The 18,315-nt window shown below is 48.2% G+C and overlaps 1 protein-coding gene across 2 annotated transcripts in view; it reads right to left on the bottom strand.

The window, feature by feature from the left end:
• Positions 1–611: 611 nt before the first annotated feature.
• The window catches only part of LOC126936845 (double homeobox protein 4-like protein 2), a 93,905-nt gene continuing 76,201 nt past the window's right edge, over positions 612–18,315 (bottom strand). For both annotated transcript variants that reach the window (XM_050759640.1, XM_050759639.1), the window contains 2 exons: positions 6,934–7,094; positions 612–2,017 (listed from right to left, as the gene is read on the bottom strand). In XM_050759640.1, the coding sequence (XP_050615597.1) occupies positions 1,373–2,017; positions 6,934–7,032 (744 nt within the window). In that variant the 5' untranslated portion in view covers positions 7,033–7,094 and the 3' untranslated portion in view covers positions 612–1,372. The remainder of the gene's footprint in view (positions 2,018–6,933; positions 7,095–18,315) is intronic.

Below are 18,315 nucleotides of genomic sequence, written 5' to 3'. Positions count from 1 at the left end.
GTCAAAAGTTTGAGACCAGCCTGGCCAACATGGTGAAACCCTGTCTCTACTAAAAATACAAAAATTAGCCGGGTGTGGTGGCACACGCCCGTAATCCCAGCTACTCGGGAGGCTGAGGCAGGAGAATTGCTTGAACTTGGCAGGCGGAGGTTGCAGTGAGCCGAGATCATGTCATTGCATTCCAATTGCATTCCAGCCTGGGTTACAAGAGCAAGACTTTGCCTCAAAAACAAAACAAAACAAAAAACATGGTAGTGACAAGCATTCCTGTGGACAAGCAGCACTGAGCTTGGCTTCTGGTTTTAGACTGTGTCAGGTCACTTGTCTCCCTAATTTCATCTCTGACTTACACCAGATCCTTATTCAGTAACCCCAAAGGTGTGGTCTCCTGAAAAAATGAAAGGGGTCTTTATTTCCTGGACGACGAGGGAGCACTGTCCACCCTCCCTGTCAGGTGAATCACCTTTGTGCTGGCGTTCTCCCCTTCCTCCATCCCCCTTCTCTCTTTCCGTCTCCCTCTCTCTCAGCATGACTGGACAAACGTTGCACGGGGCAGAAACACTATATGCTAGACCCTGTGAACCCTTAGACAGAAGAAATGTATTTCTTTCTCTCTACTCAGACCCACCCTTAAATTTTACTGTGGAGATTACTGTTAGGCCCCGAAAGGTGAGTGGCAGGGAGGGGACTGTTTCAGAAAACTGCCCAGCGGCAGGGACAGGCTTAACCTCCAGAAAGAACTCCATCTGGCTGCACGCGGGGAAAAGAAGGTTGGTTAAAGCTGCAGAAGCAAGGATCAGGGAGCAGCACAAACGCCAGGCCGGGAGAAGTCACCACGAGGCAGAGAAGAGGGAGCATCAGCGGGACACAGAAATGGCGAGTAGAAATCATTGCTCTTTACTGATTACAAAATAATACATTTCTACGAAGTTGTCCTCACCTTGCCGTGCCCCTTCTCTCTAGTGGACCTTGTACATTGTAAGTGCTCCATGTTTACACGGTTAATAAATGGAAGGACAGACGAGTTTATAAAGTCAATCCTTTCTTATCCTATCTAAGGAAAACCCCTAGGTCTCATGCACCCCGAGGCCCTTCCGCCCTAACAGCTTCATTTCCCTGAAAAGTACGTCTGGGACCCTTTCTATGACAAAGTTATATAAATCGTGATATTCCTCTTCAGTTTCCCTAACGTGAACTCTCACGATGAGCCCTAGCGTAGTTCATCTGTCTCCCATCGCCCGACACTGACAGGTCATTTCCAGGGGTTTGCTGTGCAGCCCCGAGAGGTGCAGACCCCACAGCCGCCGCTGGGGCGGGGATGCTGGGGCCTCCCGCACGGGTTGGATTCAGGAGGAAGAGAATGAATCTGCTCCTAGCGCTCAGCGAGACCCTGCGAAGGCTGTGGCTGTGGCTGCCGCCAGGAAAGAGCCCAGGACGCGGGGTGGGGCCAGAGCTGCTGGAGCGGGGACGGAGAGGGTTCGTCCCAGGTCCCCGAGCACCCAGGCGCCTCCCCTGGCTCCCAGCCCCACCTCGGCTGCTGCTCTGCGGCGGGAAGGCGCGGCCCTGGCTCCCGCAGGACCCAGGCCCCGGGCGCGAAGAGCAAGCCCGGTGCCCCGGAACGAACTTGCCCAGCACTGTCAGCTTCCAGGTGCGGCAAGGGCTGGTGGCAAGTGGGACATGGAAGCAGTGCTGAGCCCGAGGTCAGAGAGCAAGGGACGTCTGCGTAAGGCTGGCCCGGCGCGCTGACTGCCATCTCCTGGTCAGTGGGGGCCACATTGGTGCCCGGGACACCAGCGTGCCCCCAGAGGAGAGTTTGGCCCGAAGCGACCTCCGATTCCCAAGAGAAGCTGCCCACGTTGCTCGGGACCCCTGGGAAGCCCTGCTGGCAGGAGTAGTCAGGGGCCAGCACACCGCACTGACCGGGGCCTAGGATCGGGGTCTGCGCCCAGGCTGCCTCCACGCTGGGCCTCCTCTGGCTTCTCTTCGGTATATGAGCTCTCCGGTTCTGAAACCAAACCTGGGAGGGCACGAAGGAGAGACGGAGATGGGGAGGGAAGGAGAGAGAGGGAAAAAAAGGCATTTTCTAATCAAGCCCATTCCCATAATTATCACCAAGTAGCATGTGACTGGGGTTAAACACCTACCAAATAAAACAACCCCTGGAGCCCAGAGCAGGAGCAAACTCCTTGGCCAGGCTGATTCAAACCTCTCCGTGTGGCCCACCTTCCTTCCAGCCAACTCTCCCCAAAGCCCCACCTTGCGGCCGCACGGCTGTCCTGCGCCCCAGCCCTTCTGAGTGTCCTGTGTGCCGACACCTTCCTGGGACCGCTTCTCTACCTGCCAAATGCAGTTTATCCTTTGCTATCCCTGTCCTCTCTCAAAAACACCTCTTCTGTTCTATCAGACAGATTTTGTTTTTGTTTTTAAAGCCGTGAGGATCTTTGCCTTCTTAAAACATTGTTATTCATCGTGTAACTGCCCCCCTTTTAAACATACATTCAGTATTATCAAAGACGTTATTAAAAACGTACCGTGTCCTGCCCAGCCCCGGGAAGAAGGCGAGGGCCTGACTATACAAACTGACACCACGTGGGCCAGGCCACCTGCAACACCAGGACCTGGACCCATGCCTCTGCAGCCTCTGTGCGGAACTGCTCTCCCCTGCTTTTCACTTACACACCCTCTTCGCTTCCTTCCAACCCGGAACCAACGAAGGAAAGCTAGATGTGCTGCCCTACCAATCCCATAGAACGACCCGGACTAGTCGGCCACCTCAGCTCCCCCAGGCCCACAGCCTCCCTCAGAGCCTTCCTGGGACTTCCCTTGTCCCAGGATGCAGCTTCCCACTCCTAGACCTGCTGGGAATCTCTGCAAACGCCAGCAGTGACTGACTCCCTTGCAGTAGCAAGATCTGAATAAACAGCTTTTGCAGCCCTGCAGGGTGGCTCATGCCTGTAATCCCAGCACTTTGGGAGGCCAAAACGGGTGGGTCGTTTGAGATCAGGAGTTCAAGACCAGCCCCGTCAACACGGGGATAAACTTATGTCTACTGAAAATACAAAAATGAGCTGGGCATGGTGGTGGGTGCCTGTAATCTCAGCTACTCGGGAGACTAAGGCAGGAGAATCAGTTGAGCCTGGGAGGCTGAGGTTGCAGTGAGCCAAGATTGCTCCACTGCACTCCAGCCTGGGCCACAGAGCAAGACACTGTCTCAAAAAACAAAACAAAAACAGCTTTTGCCTGTTCTCATGGGGGCGGTCTCATGCCCACAACAGCAATGCATAAAATAGACACCCCTCTGAGTAAATGCCTCTTGCCACCACAAATATCTTAGTTCAGTTTCTTTTCTTTCTTTCCTTTTTTTTTTTTCCTGAGACATTGGTTGTCTTACTCTATTGCCCTGGAGTGCAGTGGCCCCATCTCAGCTCACTGCTACCTCGACCTCCGGGATTCAAGAGATTCTCCTGTCTCAGCCTTCCAAGTAGCTGGTATTACAGGTATGTACCACCACGTCTGGCTAATTTTTGTATTTTTAGTAGACATAAGGTTTCACCATGTTGGCCAGGCTGATCTTGAACTCCTGACTTCAGGTGATCTGCCTGCCTGGGCCTCCCAAAGTGCTGGGATTACAGGCGTGAACCACTGCACCCAGCTTTAGTTCAGTTTCAGTCCCTGTGGGTTCCTTCTTTGATTCTATCTCAGGCAAATATATCCTGTGTGCAAAACACACATCTCCTTTTCCCAAACAAAATATCCTGTGTGCAAAACACACGTCTCCTTTCCCAAAACAGTCAGCCCCTTCTCCTCCTGAATTTTGGGGCAGGGCATCAAAATCACTCAAAAAGTTGAGTCATGAGTCCTGGGAGGGCTCAGCCAGGCCCCCAGGAGCACAAGGGCAGCCTCTTCCCTGTCCCAGCCTCCAGGCAGCTCCAAAGGCCTCAGACTGAGCAGTGCAGTGACAACACAAACAACTCACCTGCTGATTACAAGACAAAGACCCAATTCTCAGCCTGGCATTCCGGTAACCTCTGGACACACCCAGCCCCAGCCAGCCCAGCTGCTGGCTGCTCACCAAACCCAGCCTGCCTTCCTCCCTCAGGGCCTTTGCTTTAGGAACTTTTAAGGATTTGAAAAGAAAGAAAATTTTTTATTTAATTTTTTTCTTTTTTTTTTTTTTTTTTTTTTTTGAGACGGAGTCTTGCTCTTGTTGCCCAGGCTGAAGTGCTGTGGTGTGATCTCCGCTCACCGCAACCTCTGCCTCTGGATTCAAGGGATTCTCCTGCCATAGCCTTCCAAGTAGCTGGGATTACAGGCGCCTGCCACCACGCTCAGCTAATTTTTTTTTTATTTTTTAGTAAAGATGGGGTTTCACCATTTTGGCAGGCTGGTATCAAACTCCTGACCTCAGGTGATCCACCCACTCCCAAAGTGCTGGGATTACAGGCATGAGCCACCATGTCTGGCTATTTAAATTTTTTAAAAGGGCCTCTGCAAGCACAGAGCTGTCTTCCTATGCAGCAAACTCTGCCAGACCCTCGGGGTCAAATTACCTGTGTCTCCCAAGTGCCCCCTGAAGGGACATGCAGTGTCACATCTAAGCTGCAGGATTTTGAGGTTTCCCATTTCAGTTCCAGGAAATACGAGCAAGAGCCAGCCATAACCCCAAACCATTTACTGAACTTTTGAGGCCAGTTCTTTTGTCTGTAAAGTGGTCATGAAATCACACCCACCTAGTAGGGGTGTTTGGGCTTCCAGGACACAAGGAGTGGAAAGTCTGTGGGTGCTGTGATAAAGATCTAGCGGGCTGGGGGTGCTGTGATAAAGATCTAGCAGACTGCGGACTCCCTCCCGCACAGTTGCATTTTCCTACGGCCAGCAGATAAGGCTGTCATCCTCTTTGCTTCCAACCCTTAGGGCTAGCTCAACTTTCCTGTCTCCTAGCAAACACTTTGTAAAGTTGGATCAGGAGAGATCCACAGGAAAGAAGCTATGGAAATTACTCTAGCTACTAATTCCAACATTTAAAAACCCTACCCCGTCCCCACCCTCACCCTGCTCTACCATGTTCTTGATTCTCTGGTCAAACCTTTCCCCTCTAGGTTGTGTTGGTTTAAATATCTCTGGGGTTATATAGATTTTTTAAATAAAATTCTTCACAGAGCACCTTGCACGTAGCAAATCCTCAGTAGATGTTCATTCTTACTTGGTTAGGTCCTGACTTATTGCACCATCTTTATCAAGCACCTCTCAAAGGCAAGAAGGAAGAAAAAAGGGAATAGAAACAATAGCTGCCTGGGAGAAGCTCTCAGATGACTAGGGAGATAGGGGCTGATGGCTGGAGGAGGGGGTGTCACAATAGCAGACAGAGAAGACGGGGTGAGATAGGTCACCCCTTGCCCCTGTGAGGCAGGTGTGGATGATTTAACTCTGCTGCACCTGAGAACCGCCTGGGGGAATCTCAGAACTCCCTGGGCCCAGGGCTTGAGGCCTAGACTAGTAAATTGGACACGCATTGTACAGCTTAGTCCACAGTAAGGCTTTCCAGTTGATGACAACGAGCAGTCACAGCCAAAAGCCCCATGTGTAGGGCCTGAGGTCTGCGTGCTGGAGTCACATGGAGCTGAAACACTTAGACATGCCTGGGCCAGGCTCCCAAAGATTCTGATTCCAGTGCTTTGGGGCGGGGCACTGATGGAGTCTAGAGTTGAAAAGCTTTGGTCCAGTCCTAGCTACACATCAGAATCACCTGGCGAGCTTCTCAAGTAACCTGTGCGTTCTCAGCCTCCACTCTCAGGGACTCAGAGAGTTCATTTTGGGCAGCCACTGTCAAACTTGGCTGCACGCGTCAATCACCTGGGGGCAGGGAGATGAAAATTCCCAGGCTGCACCAGACTCATCACCTCAGACCTCCTGGGATACAGACTCGGTGCCCTGAATGACTACAATGTGCCTCGAGGCTGAGACCCAGAGGACCAAATCCCATGCGAGCCCTGGGAGCATCAGGGATCCCCCCACTTCCAGGGGTTCCTGTGAGGCTACAACTGTGTCTGTATCACACTCAGTGATTTGCCTCTGCCTTTTCACTCCCTATTCTCTGAGTGGATTTTTCCAGAGGCTGCATGAGGTGGGGCAAGGATGAAATTCGCAACATCTGAGAATTTTCTATTCCCTAGTCTTCTGATGCCATTTCTCTTGCTACATGTTCTGGCTTTGACGATACAGTTGATTTTCTTGAAAAAAATGTTACTTAGGTTATGATGTAATAGGTTTTTTTTTTTTTTTTAGTGTATTAGTGAAAACTTTCCAGTTTTACATTATTTTTGTTTGTTCGCTATTTGCTTTCTTTTCTTTTCTTTTTTTTTTTTTGAGACAGGATCTCCCCGTGTCACCTAGGCTGGAGTATAGTACCAAAATCACAGCTCGCTGCAGCCTCAACCTCTTGGGCTCAGGTGATCCTCCCACTTCAGCCTCCTGAGTAGCTGGGACCACAGGTGCATGCCACCACACTCAGCTAACTTTTGGTGTTTTCTTTTTTTTGTAAAGATAAGGTTTCACCATGTGGCCCAAGCTGGTCTCAAACTTTTGGACTCAAGTGATCCATTCACCTTCACCTCCCAAACTGCTGGGATTGCATGCATAAGCCACTGCACCCAGCCCAGTTTGGCAACTTTAATTTGTAATATGGTAACTATTTGACAGCTATAACCCACATAAACCAATTTAGACACCACCCTTTCCAGAGTTGTAACCTAAATTACTAAACCTTGCTTATCTTTATTTTCCCAATCCAGTGAATGCGGATAATACTGACCTCACAGGGATATTGAGAAAATTAACTCAAAAATGGTTTTTAAGCCTGTGGAAAAACAGACGTACAATATATGCTCCCTCTTCCCAGTTAGAGAGACAGAAATAGCTACATTTATACTTTACCTGGATTTGTGGCTCGGGAATCTGTGTTTTTCTGGCCAGTTCTTCTCTGACAGTAATTCCAGGATAGGGGTCTGTTTGGAAGGCCTCTATAAGAATCATGTATTGATATTTGTCAAACTTGGTCCTCCTGCGCCTCCGGCCTCGCTCAGGTTCCGCGACAGCTACACAGTGTGAGGCAAGAGAAGGAACACTCAGAGGACCGCTGGCTGAGCTGTGAGATCCAAGACTTTACCTCCTATCCCAGCTCAGCAGAGGGCCCGCAGCCTCCCCAAAGGAAGGGGTCTGCTGCCCTGCACGAAGCTTAGGCCACTTGGTAGGGGCCTCCTCACTCTCCCCTGCCATGTGGGTTGTGTTGTATTCCTCTGAGTGAATTCTATTTTGAGCTGAGTCACAAGTCAATAGTGAGTCCAAATATGATGGACTCGGCATCCACCCCAAAATGCTGCCACTGGGCCCCTCTGCAGAATCCCGTGAAATGGACTCAGGCTGTGCCCAGACTCCCTTCAGCTCCAACTCGGGGGTTCCACCTGCATGTCTTATGGATACCAGAAAAGTCAGAGCACCCCAAACAGTTTGGAAGCATCTGAAACGTAAAATATAGCTACAATGTTCAGACACATGTCCAGACACTGATGTGAGTGAGATGGACTCTTACAGGGCTCCTCCTAACAAGCACTGTTTGCTCATAAGTTACTTTTGTCCTTTGCTAAAACCCAAAATATACAAATATTAAGAGATGCCAGAAAACAAAACATAAGTAAATTTTTGTGTTTAATGGGAGAAAAACCTAAAATCGAGATGTTGTTATGCATTACTTTGTATTTTCCCTTACGACCCGGGAAAGCCCCAGCCCTCAATTTGAGCCTTGGGCCCCCTGAGTCCATCAGACTTGAACTCAGTATTAACTGGTGACTCAGCTCAAAATAGAATTCACTTAGAGGAATGAAACACAACCCAAGCAAAGAAGCTAAGGCTGCGTTCCCCTGAAAGACCTCCCTTTCGTAGCAGAGGAGAAAGTGCCTCTGCCCAAATCCAGAGCTCCCAGGAGTGCCGCCCCGCCCTGCAAAAGGGAAATTTTCCGCTTTTCTGCACTTTCCATTTTGAAAAAGAACTGCACCACGCATGGATGTCTTCCACTTTTTGAACTCATCGAAGGTGGCTTTAAGGGTTTGGCTTGATTTCTCAGCCTTTATTTTTTAAGCCTTCTTTTTTTTATTGTTTTTTGTTTGTTTGTTTTTAATCAAGACAGGGTCCCACTTTATCGCCCAGGCTAGAGTGCAGTGGCATGATCACAGGTAATTGCAGCCTTGACCTTCTGGGCTCAAGCGATCCTCCCACCTCAGCCTCCCGAGTAGCTGGGATTAGAGATGCACACCACACCTGGCTAATTTAAAAAAAAAAAACTTTTGTAGAGGCTGGGCGCGGTGGCTCATGCCTGTAATCCCAGCACTTTGGGAGGCCGAAGTGGGTGGATCACGAGGTCAGGAGATCGAGACCATCCTGGCTAACACGGTGAAACCCCGTCTCTACTAAAAGTACAAAAAATTAGCTGGGCGTGGTGGCGGGCACCTGTAGTCCCAGCTACTTGGGAGGCTGAGGCAGGAGAATGGCGTGAACCCAGGAGGCGGAGCTTGCAGTGAGCTGAGATCGTGCCACTGCACTCCAGCCTGGGCAACAGTGCAAGACTCCGTCTCAAACAAACAAACAAAAAAAAAGCTTTTGTACAGACAACATCTCACTATTTGCCCAGGCTGGTCTTGAACTCCTGAGCCTTCCCCTTTTTAAGCCTCAGCACTGAATGTCATGTTAGACAGTAAACTTTAAGCTAGCCACATCAGGCAGGACCTGCCACTGACAGTCCACGATACGTCACCAAAAGAGAGGCTTCGAGCCAGTTCCCCAGCTTCTCCCACTTCCAGAAAGGAAGCCCTCCTGACCCTCAGAAAGAACTCACTGTCTGAAGCCATGAGCCGAGCTCGCTGTCCACTGGGAGCGTCAGTGGAAACAGATTACCTCCTGGAAGGCTTGTTAAAATGCTCCAAGGGACCCACCCAGGTAAGCCCCTTGTTATCACATTGCAAGGTCCGCCTCCCTAATACCGTCGTTCTCTGGGAAGGGATGTTCCCAAGAGCCGTCAACGAACACTTTTCTAGCTTCCCTTGAGAGCATAGAGATTTTTCTTCATCTGCTCCCCTGGCCTTGCAGAATTGTTGAGATGAGCGTGCCTAAATCAGGGCTTCGAGAAATATTACGCAAGATTACCAAGGATGGCTCAGAGTAGTGTAGAACCAATCTGAACATCATTAGTCATCAGGGAGTGTTGTTTTGAAGGGCATGTCCATACATGAATTAGTTACAGATGGAAAAGGAAACATCTTTGCATCCCAAATGTGTCCCTCCTGTCCTCGTTGGGTGCTGCAGACTCCAAGAGAACATGCCCTGGAGGAGAGTTGAGCTTCAGCGTCACTCGGTTACATGGAACTCTCCACTGCTCCGTTTCCTCATCCCAGTCCTCATTATTACCATGTACCCCACGTGATGTTTTCATGATGAAATGAGCTCTTACAAAGCAGCGACCGTTGTGCCCACCGTTGTGCCTACCTAGCACACAGATGGTGGTGAGTCAAGAATCAGATTCGTGCCATATCAGAGCCTGTTTCTCTTGAATTTGGATGGACTGATCAAGTTCCAGGGTTTCCTAGTAGCATGTAAACTGAAGTAAATAGGACAATGCTGGCCGGGCATGGTGGCTCACACCTCTAATCCCAGCACTTTGGGAGGCCGAGGCAGGCAGATCACTTTAGGTCAGGAGTTTGAGACTAGCCTAGCCAACATGGTAAAACCCCCATCTCTACTAAAAATACAGTAATTGGCCTGGCACCATGGCTCACGCCTGTAATCCCAGCACTTTGGGAGGCCAAAGAGGGTGGATCACCTGAGGTCAGGAGTTCAAGACCAGCCTGGCTGACATGGTGAAACCCAATCTCTACTGAAAATACAAAAATTAGCCAGGTGTAGTGGTGAGCACCTGTAGTCCCAGCTACTCGGGAGGCTGAGGCAGGAGAATGGCGTGAACCCTGGAGGCAGAGCTTGCAGTGAGCCGAGACCGCGCCACTGTACTCCAACCTGGGCGAAAGTGCAAGACTTTGTCTCAAAATAAATAAATAAATAAATAAATAAATAAATAAATACCAAAAGGAAATCATGTTCTTTGCAGTAACATGGATACAGCTGGACACCATTATCTTAAGCAAATTAATGCAGAAACAGAAAACCAAATACCTTGTGTTCTCTCTGTTAAGTGGGAGCTAAATATTGGGTTCACATGGACACAAAGATGGGAACAATAAACACTGGGGACTCCAAAAGGTGGGAGGAAAGGGGGCAAAAAATTATCCATCAGGGACTGTTCACACTTGGTTGATGGGATCATTAGAAGCCCAAACCTCGGCTGGGCATGGTTGCTCACACCTGTAATCCCCAGCATGTTTGGAGGCAGAGGCGGGAGGATCACCTGAGGTCAGGAGTTCAAGACCAGCCTGACCAACATGGTGAAACTCTGTCTACTAAAAATGCAAAAATTAGCCGGGTGTGCTGGCGGGTGCCTGTAGTCCCAGCCACTTGGGAGGCTAAGGCAGGAGAGGCGGAGGTTGCTGAGATGGCGCCACTGCACTCAAGCCTGGGAAACAGAGCAAGGCTCCGTCTAAAAATAAAAATAAAAAAAATCACCAATAGGCCAAGCGTGGTGGCTTGTGCCTGTAATCCCAGCACTTGGGAGGCCAAGGTGGGTGAATCACTTGAGGCCAGGAGTTTGAGACCAGCCTAACCAACATGGTGAAACCACCATCTCTACTAAAAATATAAAAATTAGCTAGGTGTGGTGGCGCGTGCCTGTAATCCCAGCTACTTGGAGGCTGAGGCACAAGAAATGCTTGAACCTGGGAGGCGGAGGTTGCAGTGAGCTGAGATTGTGCCACCGCACTGCAGCCTGGGTGACAGAGCAAGACTCTGTCTCAAAAACAAGAAAGGAGAGAGAGAGAGAGAAACAGAGACAGAGAGAGAGAGAAAGGACGTTTTTCACAAAATAAATGAGGGTAAAACATTTTCTTTTCTTTTTTTTTTCTTTTTTTTTGAGACAGGGTCTCCTCTGTCACCCAGGCTGGAGTACAGTGGTGCGATCACAGCTTACTGTAGTCTCGACCTCTGGGGCTCAAGCAATCCTTTCACCTCAGCCTTCTGAGCAGCTGGGACTACAGGCATGTGCCACCATACTTGGATAATTTTTGTTGTTGTTGTTTTGTAGAGACAAAGTCTCACTATGTTACCCAGGCTGGTTTTGAACTCCTGGGCTCAAGCAACCCTCCTGCCTCAGCCTCTCAAAGTGCTGGGCCTATCTCCATTTCTTTGAGAGAGGAGGCCAGAGCCCAGACTAAGCTCCTTCCCTCGGAGCAGCCCTGGGATTCTGGCCTGTCTCAGGCACCATGAACTACCACAGTGAACCCGGGAAGGGCTGCTGCTTCCTCTTACAGGCTAGCAGGTGTGGGAGGAGAAGGGCAGGGAGGGAGTTTGTGTTCACTTGTCCTGTGCTGTCCAGGACAGCAGCCCTGGGCCACACACGATGATTGTGCACCTGAACATGGCGAGGCTGAATTGAGTTGTGCTGTGAGTAGACAACACGACACACAACAGATTTTGGAGATTTACCACGGAAAATAGAATGTGACCTATCTCAGTGATTTTTATATGCATTACATGTCAAAATAACCTTTTTTCTTTTTTTTTTTTTTTTTGAGACGGAGTCTCGCTCTGTCGCCCAGGCTGGAGTGCAGTGGCACAATCTCTGCTCACTACAAGCTCCGCCTACCAGGTTCATGCCATTCTCCTGCCTCAGCCTCCCAAGTAGCTGGGACTACAGCCGTCCGCCACCATGCCTGGCTAATTTTTTGTATTTTCAGTAGAGACGGGGTTTCACTGTGTTAGCCAGGATGGTCTGGATCTCCTGACCTCGTGATCTGCCCGCCTTGGCCTCCCAAAGTGCTGGGATTACAGGCATGAGCCACTGCGCCTGGCCAGCATTTTTGACATATTGGGTAAAATGAAATGTACTATTAAAATCAATTTCACCTGGTTCTTCTTAGTTGAATGTTATTACTGTAAATGTAACGTTACATATGTGGCTCACATTATATTTCTCCTGAGCAGCACGGCTCCAGGAGGGTGGATGCTGAAACTGCTCTCAGCCCGCACGGTTGTGCAGTGGAGCTGTGCTGCCAACTCAGGCCTGGGGACTGGTGTCGTCCCTATGTTTCCATGGAAACAGGTATTCCTAAGAGAAACACCAAGCCTCCTCCACCTAGGGACAGATGCTTATTTTCTTTTTTCTTTTTTAGTAGACATGGTGGCGGGGGTATGAGGGTCTCGCTATGTTGCCTAGGCTGGTCTCAAACTCCTGGCTGGAAGGCAAACCTCCCGCCTTGTCTTCCCAAAGTGGTAAGATTACAGGGGTGAGTCAGTGAGCCCAGCTGGGAACAGATGTTCATGTACTCCTCTCATCTTTTTCCCAAATTGCCCTTGGAAATTCTTGACAAGTCTTGGCCTAAGTTCTCTACCTCTTCTCCACCTATCTAGAAACGGCTGGAGAGATAATAGCTTTCAAGGTGCAGAGATAAAGAGTTTCCAGAAAGGAGATGCATTTTGGAGATTGCGAATTGTCTCCTTAGTGGAGAGAAGGACAAGCTTCCCGCAGCTTTCACCCTCTCCTTTGTCCTGGAACCTGCCCCTGCCTAAGGAACTCTTTGGCAAAAGACTTTGCTTTCTGGGTCTCACTTCTTGCTTGGTAAAATAAGCTGCTCAGGGCCGGGCGCGGTGGCTCAAGCCTGTAATCCCAGCACTTTGGGAGGCCGAGACGGGCGGATCACGAGGTCAGGAGATCGAGACCATCCTGGCTAACACAGTGAAACCCCGTCTCTACTAAAAAAATACAAAAAACTAGCCGGGCGAAGTGGCGGGCGCCTGTGGTCCCAGCTACTCGGGAGGCTGAGGCAGGAGAATGGCGTAAACCCGGAAGGTGGAGCTTGCAGTGAGCTGAGATCCGGCCACTGCACTCCAGCCTGGGCGACAGAGCCAGACTCAGTCTCAAAAAAAAAAAAAAAAAAAAAAAAAAAGCTGCTCAGCATAGATTATCCTTAAATGCCATTGAGATGCAAACAAATGTCACTGGTGCCCTTTGAGCACCACCCAAGTATTTTAACGCCTCCAGATAGGAGGACTGCACTTGTCTCCTGTTTGTTGTGACTTTTCTCTAGCTTCTTTTCTGTAGGTTGTAACAGTCAGGAAACTGACAACAATTACTATGGAGCTGGGTTTGCAGGGGTGAAGGCTCAGAGACGGAAAATCACTTCCCTAAAGGGGACCTTACCCACAAGTGGCAAAGCCAACATTTTAACCTGAACTTCAGGTTCCAGGTGAGGGCCTGCACCCCTGCATCACCTGAGAAAGGAGATCACTGGGTCACGATTTCTAAGAAATCATCCATCTCTGACATGTGGGGGCCTATTCGTTTTTATCTCACTAGAAAACAAAGTCAGAGACTGGGCCTGAAGGTAAGGACGCAGACATCTGAGACAAAATCTCTCCTTCCTGTGTTAATTTTGTTTTAAGTGTGTGAGGTTTGTTTTTTTGTTGTTGTTGTTTGTTTGTGTGTGTGTTTTTTTTTTTTTTGAGATGGGGTCTCACTCTGTGGCCCAGGCTGGAGTGCAGCGGCATGATCTCAGCTCACTGCAACCTCCGCCTCCCAAGCTCAAGCAATCTTCCCACCTCAGCCGCCCAAGTAGCTGGCACTACAGGCATGCACCACCACACCCAGCTGATGTTTGTATTTTTAGTATAGACAGGGTTTCACCATGTTGCCCAGGCTGGTCTTGAACTCCTAGACTTAAGAGATCTACTCACCTCAGCCTCCCAAAGTGCTGGGATTACAGGCATGAGCCACCACGCCCTGCCCTGTTTTATTATTTATTATTGTTTATTTTTATTTATTTATTTCTTTATTGAGATGGAGTCTCTCTCTGTTGCCAGGCTGGAGTGCAGTGGTGCGATCCTGGCTCACTGCAACCTCTGACTCGCTGGTTCAAGTGATTCTCCTGCCTCAGCCTCCCGAGTAGCTAGGATTACAGGCATACGCCACCACATCCAGCTAATTTTTGTATTTTTAGTGGATCTGGGGGTTTCACCATGTTGACTAGGATGGTCTCGATCTCCTGACCTCGTGATCCGCCCACCTCGGCCTCCCAAAGTGCTGGGGTTATAGGCATGAGCCACAGCGCCCGGCCCTACTATTGTTTATTTTTTTGTAGAGAAGGCGGGTTGCACTACGTTGCCTAGGCTCCTCTCGAGCTCCTGGCCTCAAGAGATCCTCCTGCCTTGGTGTTGTTTTATTTTATTAGTTTCACTAGGAAAATTACAGAGGAAGATAAACCACACAAACAAGGTTAAAACCAAAAATAATCCCACAATTTTTTTTAAAGATATAAAATTAAGGTGAAGCATCTCCCCTCGGCTCACCACAGCCCTCAGTACCTGCCCTTCCAAGAGCAAACCCCTCCGCTCCAACTAGGTAACTATTCATATTGTCCTTCCAGAATTTTATTTTTTTCTTTTTTCTTTCTGTCCTTTCTTTTCTTTTCTTTATTTCTTCTTTTTCTTTTCTTTTTTTTTCCTTTGAGACAGAGTTCCGCTCTTGTTGCCCAGGCTGGAGCGCAGTGGTGCAATCTCGGCTCACTGCAACCTCCGCCTCCCAGGTTCAAGCAATTCTCTTGTCTCAGCCTCCCAAGTAGCTGGGATTACAGGTGCCCACCACCATGCCCCTCTAATTTTTGTATTTTTAGTAGAGACATGTTGGCCAGGCTGGTCTCAAACTCCTGACCTCAGGTGATCCGCCTGCCTCAACCTCCCAAAGTGCTGGGATTGCAGATGTGAGCCACCGCACCTGGCCAAGAATTTTCTTATACTAATACACACAGTACGTTATTTATTTTACAAAAAGGTAAGCATGCTAAATCTATTAGACTGCAAAATACTTTTTCTTGTCTCTTGGACATCCTTTCCTGCCAGCACATTGGCAGTGGGTGCACAGAATTCAGTTTCCTGGATTCTCTCTGTTTTAACTCTTCCTTCCTCTGCTGGTAGACATTTAAGTTTTTTCCCACATTTTGGAGCTGCAGTGAACATGGTAGCTCCCTATAGGGGAAGATTCCCAAAGATAGACCTAGTGCCCCAGGAAGAGAAGGGGGTTTTATCTACCAAGAAGCCAGGCAATTAGGAACGGGTTTGCCATCAAACCTGTCAGAGAGAAAGGGCAATAAGAGCAAAACTCTGTCTCAAACAAAAAAAAAGAAAAAAAGAAAAAAAGAAAAGAAAAAGAACTTACGTTGCTAGAGAATGTGGAAAGTTTCAAAGGCAGAACTTGTAGCCCTGACACAGCAAAACCTTAAAGCATCTTTCAGAAAGTCTTGGGCAAAGGCCTTGAAGCCCAACTGGCTCTACACTGACTCTTGCTCCCAGCCTTGGGCAAGCAGATCCACCTGCCAACTCTCAACACTGCCTTTTCATAAAACCTCAGATAAGCACAGCACTCTCAAACAGCATAGAAAGCACTAGCCACACAGGGAAACAATGATTCCATCAAAAATATTTGACTCCATTAAGACCAAGAACTATTCATTAAAAATCTGGATTTAAGAGTGAAAAGGCTGGCTGGGCACAGTGGCTCATGCCTATAATCCCAGCACTTTGGGAGGCTGAGGCAGGTAGATCATGAGGTCCAGAGATCGAGACCATCCTGGCTAATATGGTGAAACCCCATCTCTACTAAAAATACAAAAAAATTAGCCGAGCGTGGTGGTGGGTACCTGTAGTCCTGGCTACTCCGGAGGCTGAGGCAGGAGAATGGCGTGAACCCAGGAGGCGGAGCTTGCAGTGAGCCAAGATCGCGCCACTGCACTCAAGCCTGGGCGATAGAGCGAGACTCTATCTCAAAAAAAAAAAAAAGAAAGAAAGAAAGAAAGAATTCAGTGATATTTCTCCTATTTGCTTTTGAAAGAAGAGAAATATGGCTCTGTTCCGCCTGGCTCACTAACAGTCAGAGTCTAAGGCCATCTCCCTTGTTCCCTGAACATTGCTGTTGTCCTGTTCCTTTTTTCAAGTCACCCAGATTTCATATTGTTCAAGCACACATGCTCTACAAACAATTTGTGCAGTTAACACAATCATCACAGGGTCCTGAGGCAACATTCATCCTCCTCAGCTTACGAAGATGATGTGATTAAGAGATTAAAGACAGGCGTAGGAAATCACAAGGGTATTGACTGGGGAAGTGATAAGTGTCCATGAAATCTTCACAATTTATGTTCAGAGATTGCAGTAAAGACAGGCATAAGAAATTATGAAAGTATTAATTTGGGGAACTAATACATGTCCATGAAATCTTCACAATTTATGTTCTTCTGCCATGGCTTCAGCCGGTCCCTCCGTTCGGGGTCCCTGACTTCCCACAACAATTGGCAGATTAATAGGAGAAAGGTATATGATTTGTACATGGGAGCCTTTAAGACTTAAAGATACAGGGGAAATTATCTTTTTTTTCTGCCTCCTGGGTTCAAGCAATTCTCCTGCCTCAGCCTCCTGGGTAGCTGGGACTACAGACGCCCACCACCACAGCTGGCTAGTTTTTGTATTTTAGTAGAGACGGGGTGTTGTATTTCACTATGTTGGCCAGACTGGTCTCAAACTCCTGACCTCAGGGGATTCAACTACCTCAGCCTTCCAAAGTGCAGGGATTACAGGTGTGAGCCAACGTGCCTGGCGAAATTGTCTATTTTTATGCTTAGGTTCAAGTATGAATAGCCATGTGGAAATATGGTCTGACAAAAAGGGTATAACCTAATGCTAAGAGTGGGGAAACGGGCTGGGTGCCATGGCTCATGCCTGTAATCCCAGCACTTTGGGAGGCGGAAGTAGGTGGATCACCTGAGGTCAGCAGTTCAGGACCAGCCTGGCCAACATGGTGAAACTCTGTCTCTACTAAAAATACAAAAATCAGCCAGGCGTGACGGTGGGCGCCTGTAATCCCAGCTACTCCGGAGGCTGAGGCAGGAGAATCACTTGAACCTGGGAGGCAGAGGTTGCAGTGAGCCGAGATCACGCCACTGCACTCCAGCCTGGGAGACAAGAATGAAACTCCATCTCAAAAAAAAAAAAAGACTGGGAAATCCAGCGACTGTCTAGTTTTTTTGTGGTCTCTGTGAGCATTCATTCCTTCCTTCTGGTTCAGGGTCCTCTCAGCAGGGATCGGAGTCTTAAGATCTACAATCAAACAAGGTAGGTCAGAAAATCCTTTATGACCAGTTTTTACCCAGAAAGATGGAGGAAAGGCTAGATTGATATTTTTAGGTTTTATAGCTGGCTTTGGGGAAAAGGGGTTCTGGTTTCTATGACCTGCCTTGTGGAAGAGAGATTGCAGGTGTCTCTGGCTAGCCTTGGTGGAGAATGGGACTGAGAGACAGGAGGGCAGGAGAAGGTCAGAGAAAAACTTTTTCTTCTGAGGTTGTTTCTGAGGCCCTCATTCTGGGATATGGTTTTATGAGTGTCAAAATTCACAATGGGATGAAATTAGATATCAATAACAAATTTGGCAAATATGTGGAAATGAAACAACACCCTCTTGAATAACCAATGTGTCAAAAAAGAAACACAAGAAAAATGAGAAAATGCTTTGATATTAATGAAAACAAAAATGCAGAATACCAAAACTTATGGATACAGCAAAATTAATGCTTAGAGTGAAATTCATAGCTGTAAGTGCCTATATTTTTTAAAAAGAAAGATTTCAAACAACAATCTAACCTTCCATCTTAAGACACGGGGGCCAGGCATGGTGTTGTGTGCCTGTAGTCCTAGCTACTCAGGAGACTGAGATGGAAGGATCACTTGAGGCTAGGAATTTGAGGCTGCAGTGTGCTATGATTGTACCTGTGAATAGCTACTGCACTCTAGCCTGGGCAACTTAGAGAGGCCCATTTCTTTAAAAAAAAAAAAAGACACTGGGGAAAAAGGAGCAAAATAAACCCAAGGTAATCAGAATTAAGAAAATAATAAAGATTAGAGGAAAAATAAATGCGACTGGGAAGATAAAAACAACATAAAGAATTAACAAACCCAAAAGTTAGTTATTTGAAATGACTGATAAAACTGGCAAACCTTCATTATAGCTAGACTGACCAGGAAATAAGAGAGAAGATTTGTATCACTAAAACCAAGAATAAACAAGAGGACATGGCGGGGTGTGGTGGCTCATGCCTGTAATCCCAGCACTTCCAGAGGCCG

This window comes from Macaca thibetana, chromosome 15 (assembly GCF_024542745.1).
Source record: "Macaca thibetana thibetana isolate TM-01 chromosome 15, ASM2454274v1, whole genome shotgun sequence".
Lineage (NCBI taxonomy): Eukaryota > Metazoa > Chordata > Mammalia > Primates > Cercopithecidae > Macaca > Macaca thibetana.
Note: the sequence above shows the minus strand (reverse complement) of the source record. Positions and strands in the feature narration are given on the sequence as shown.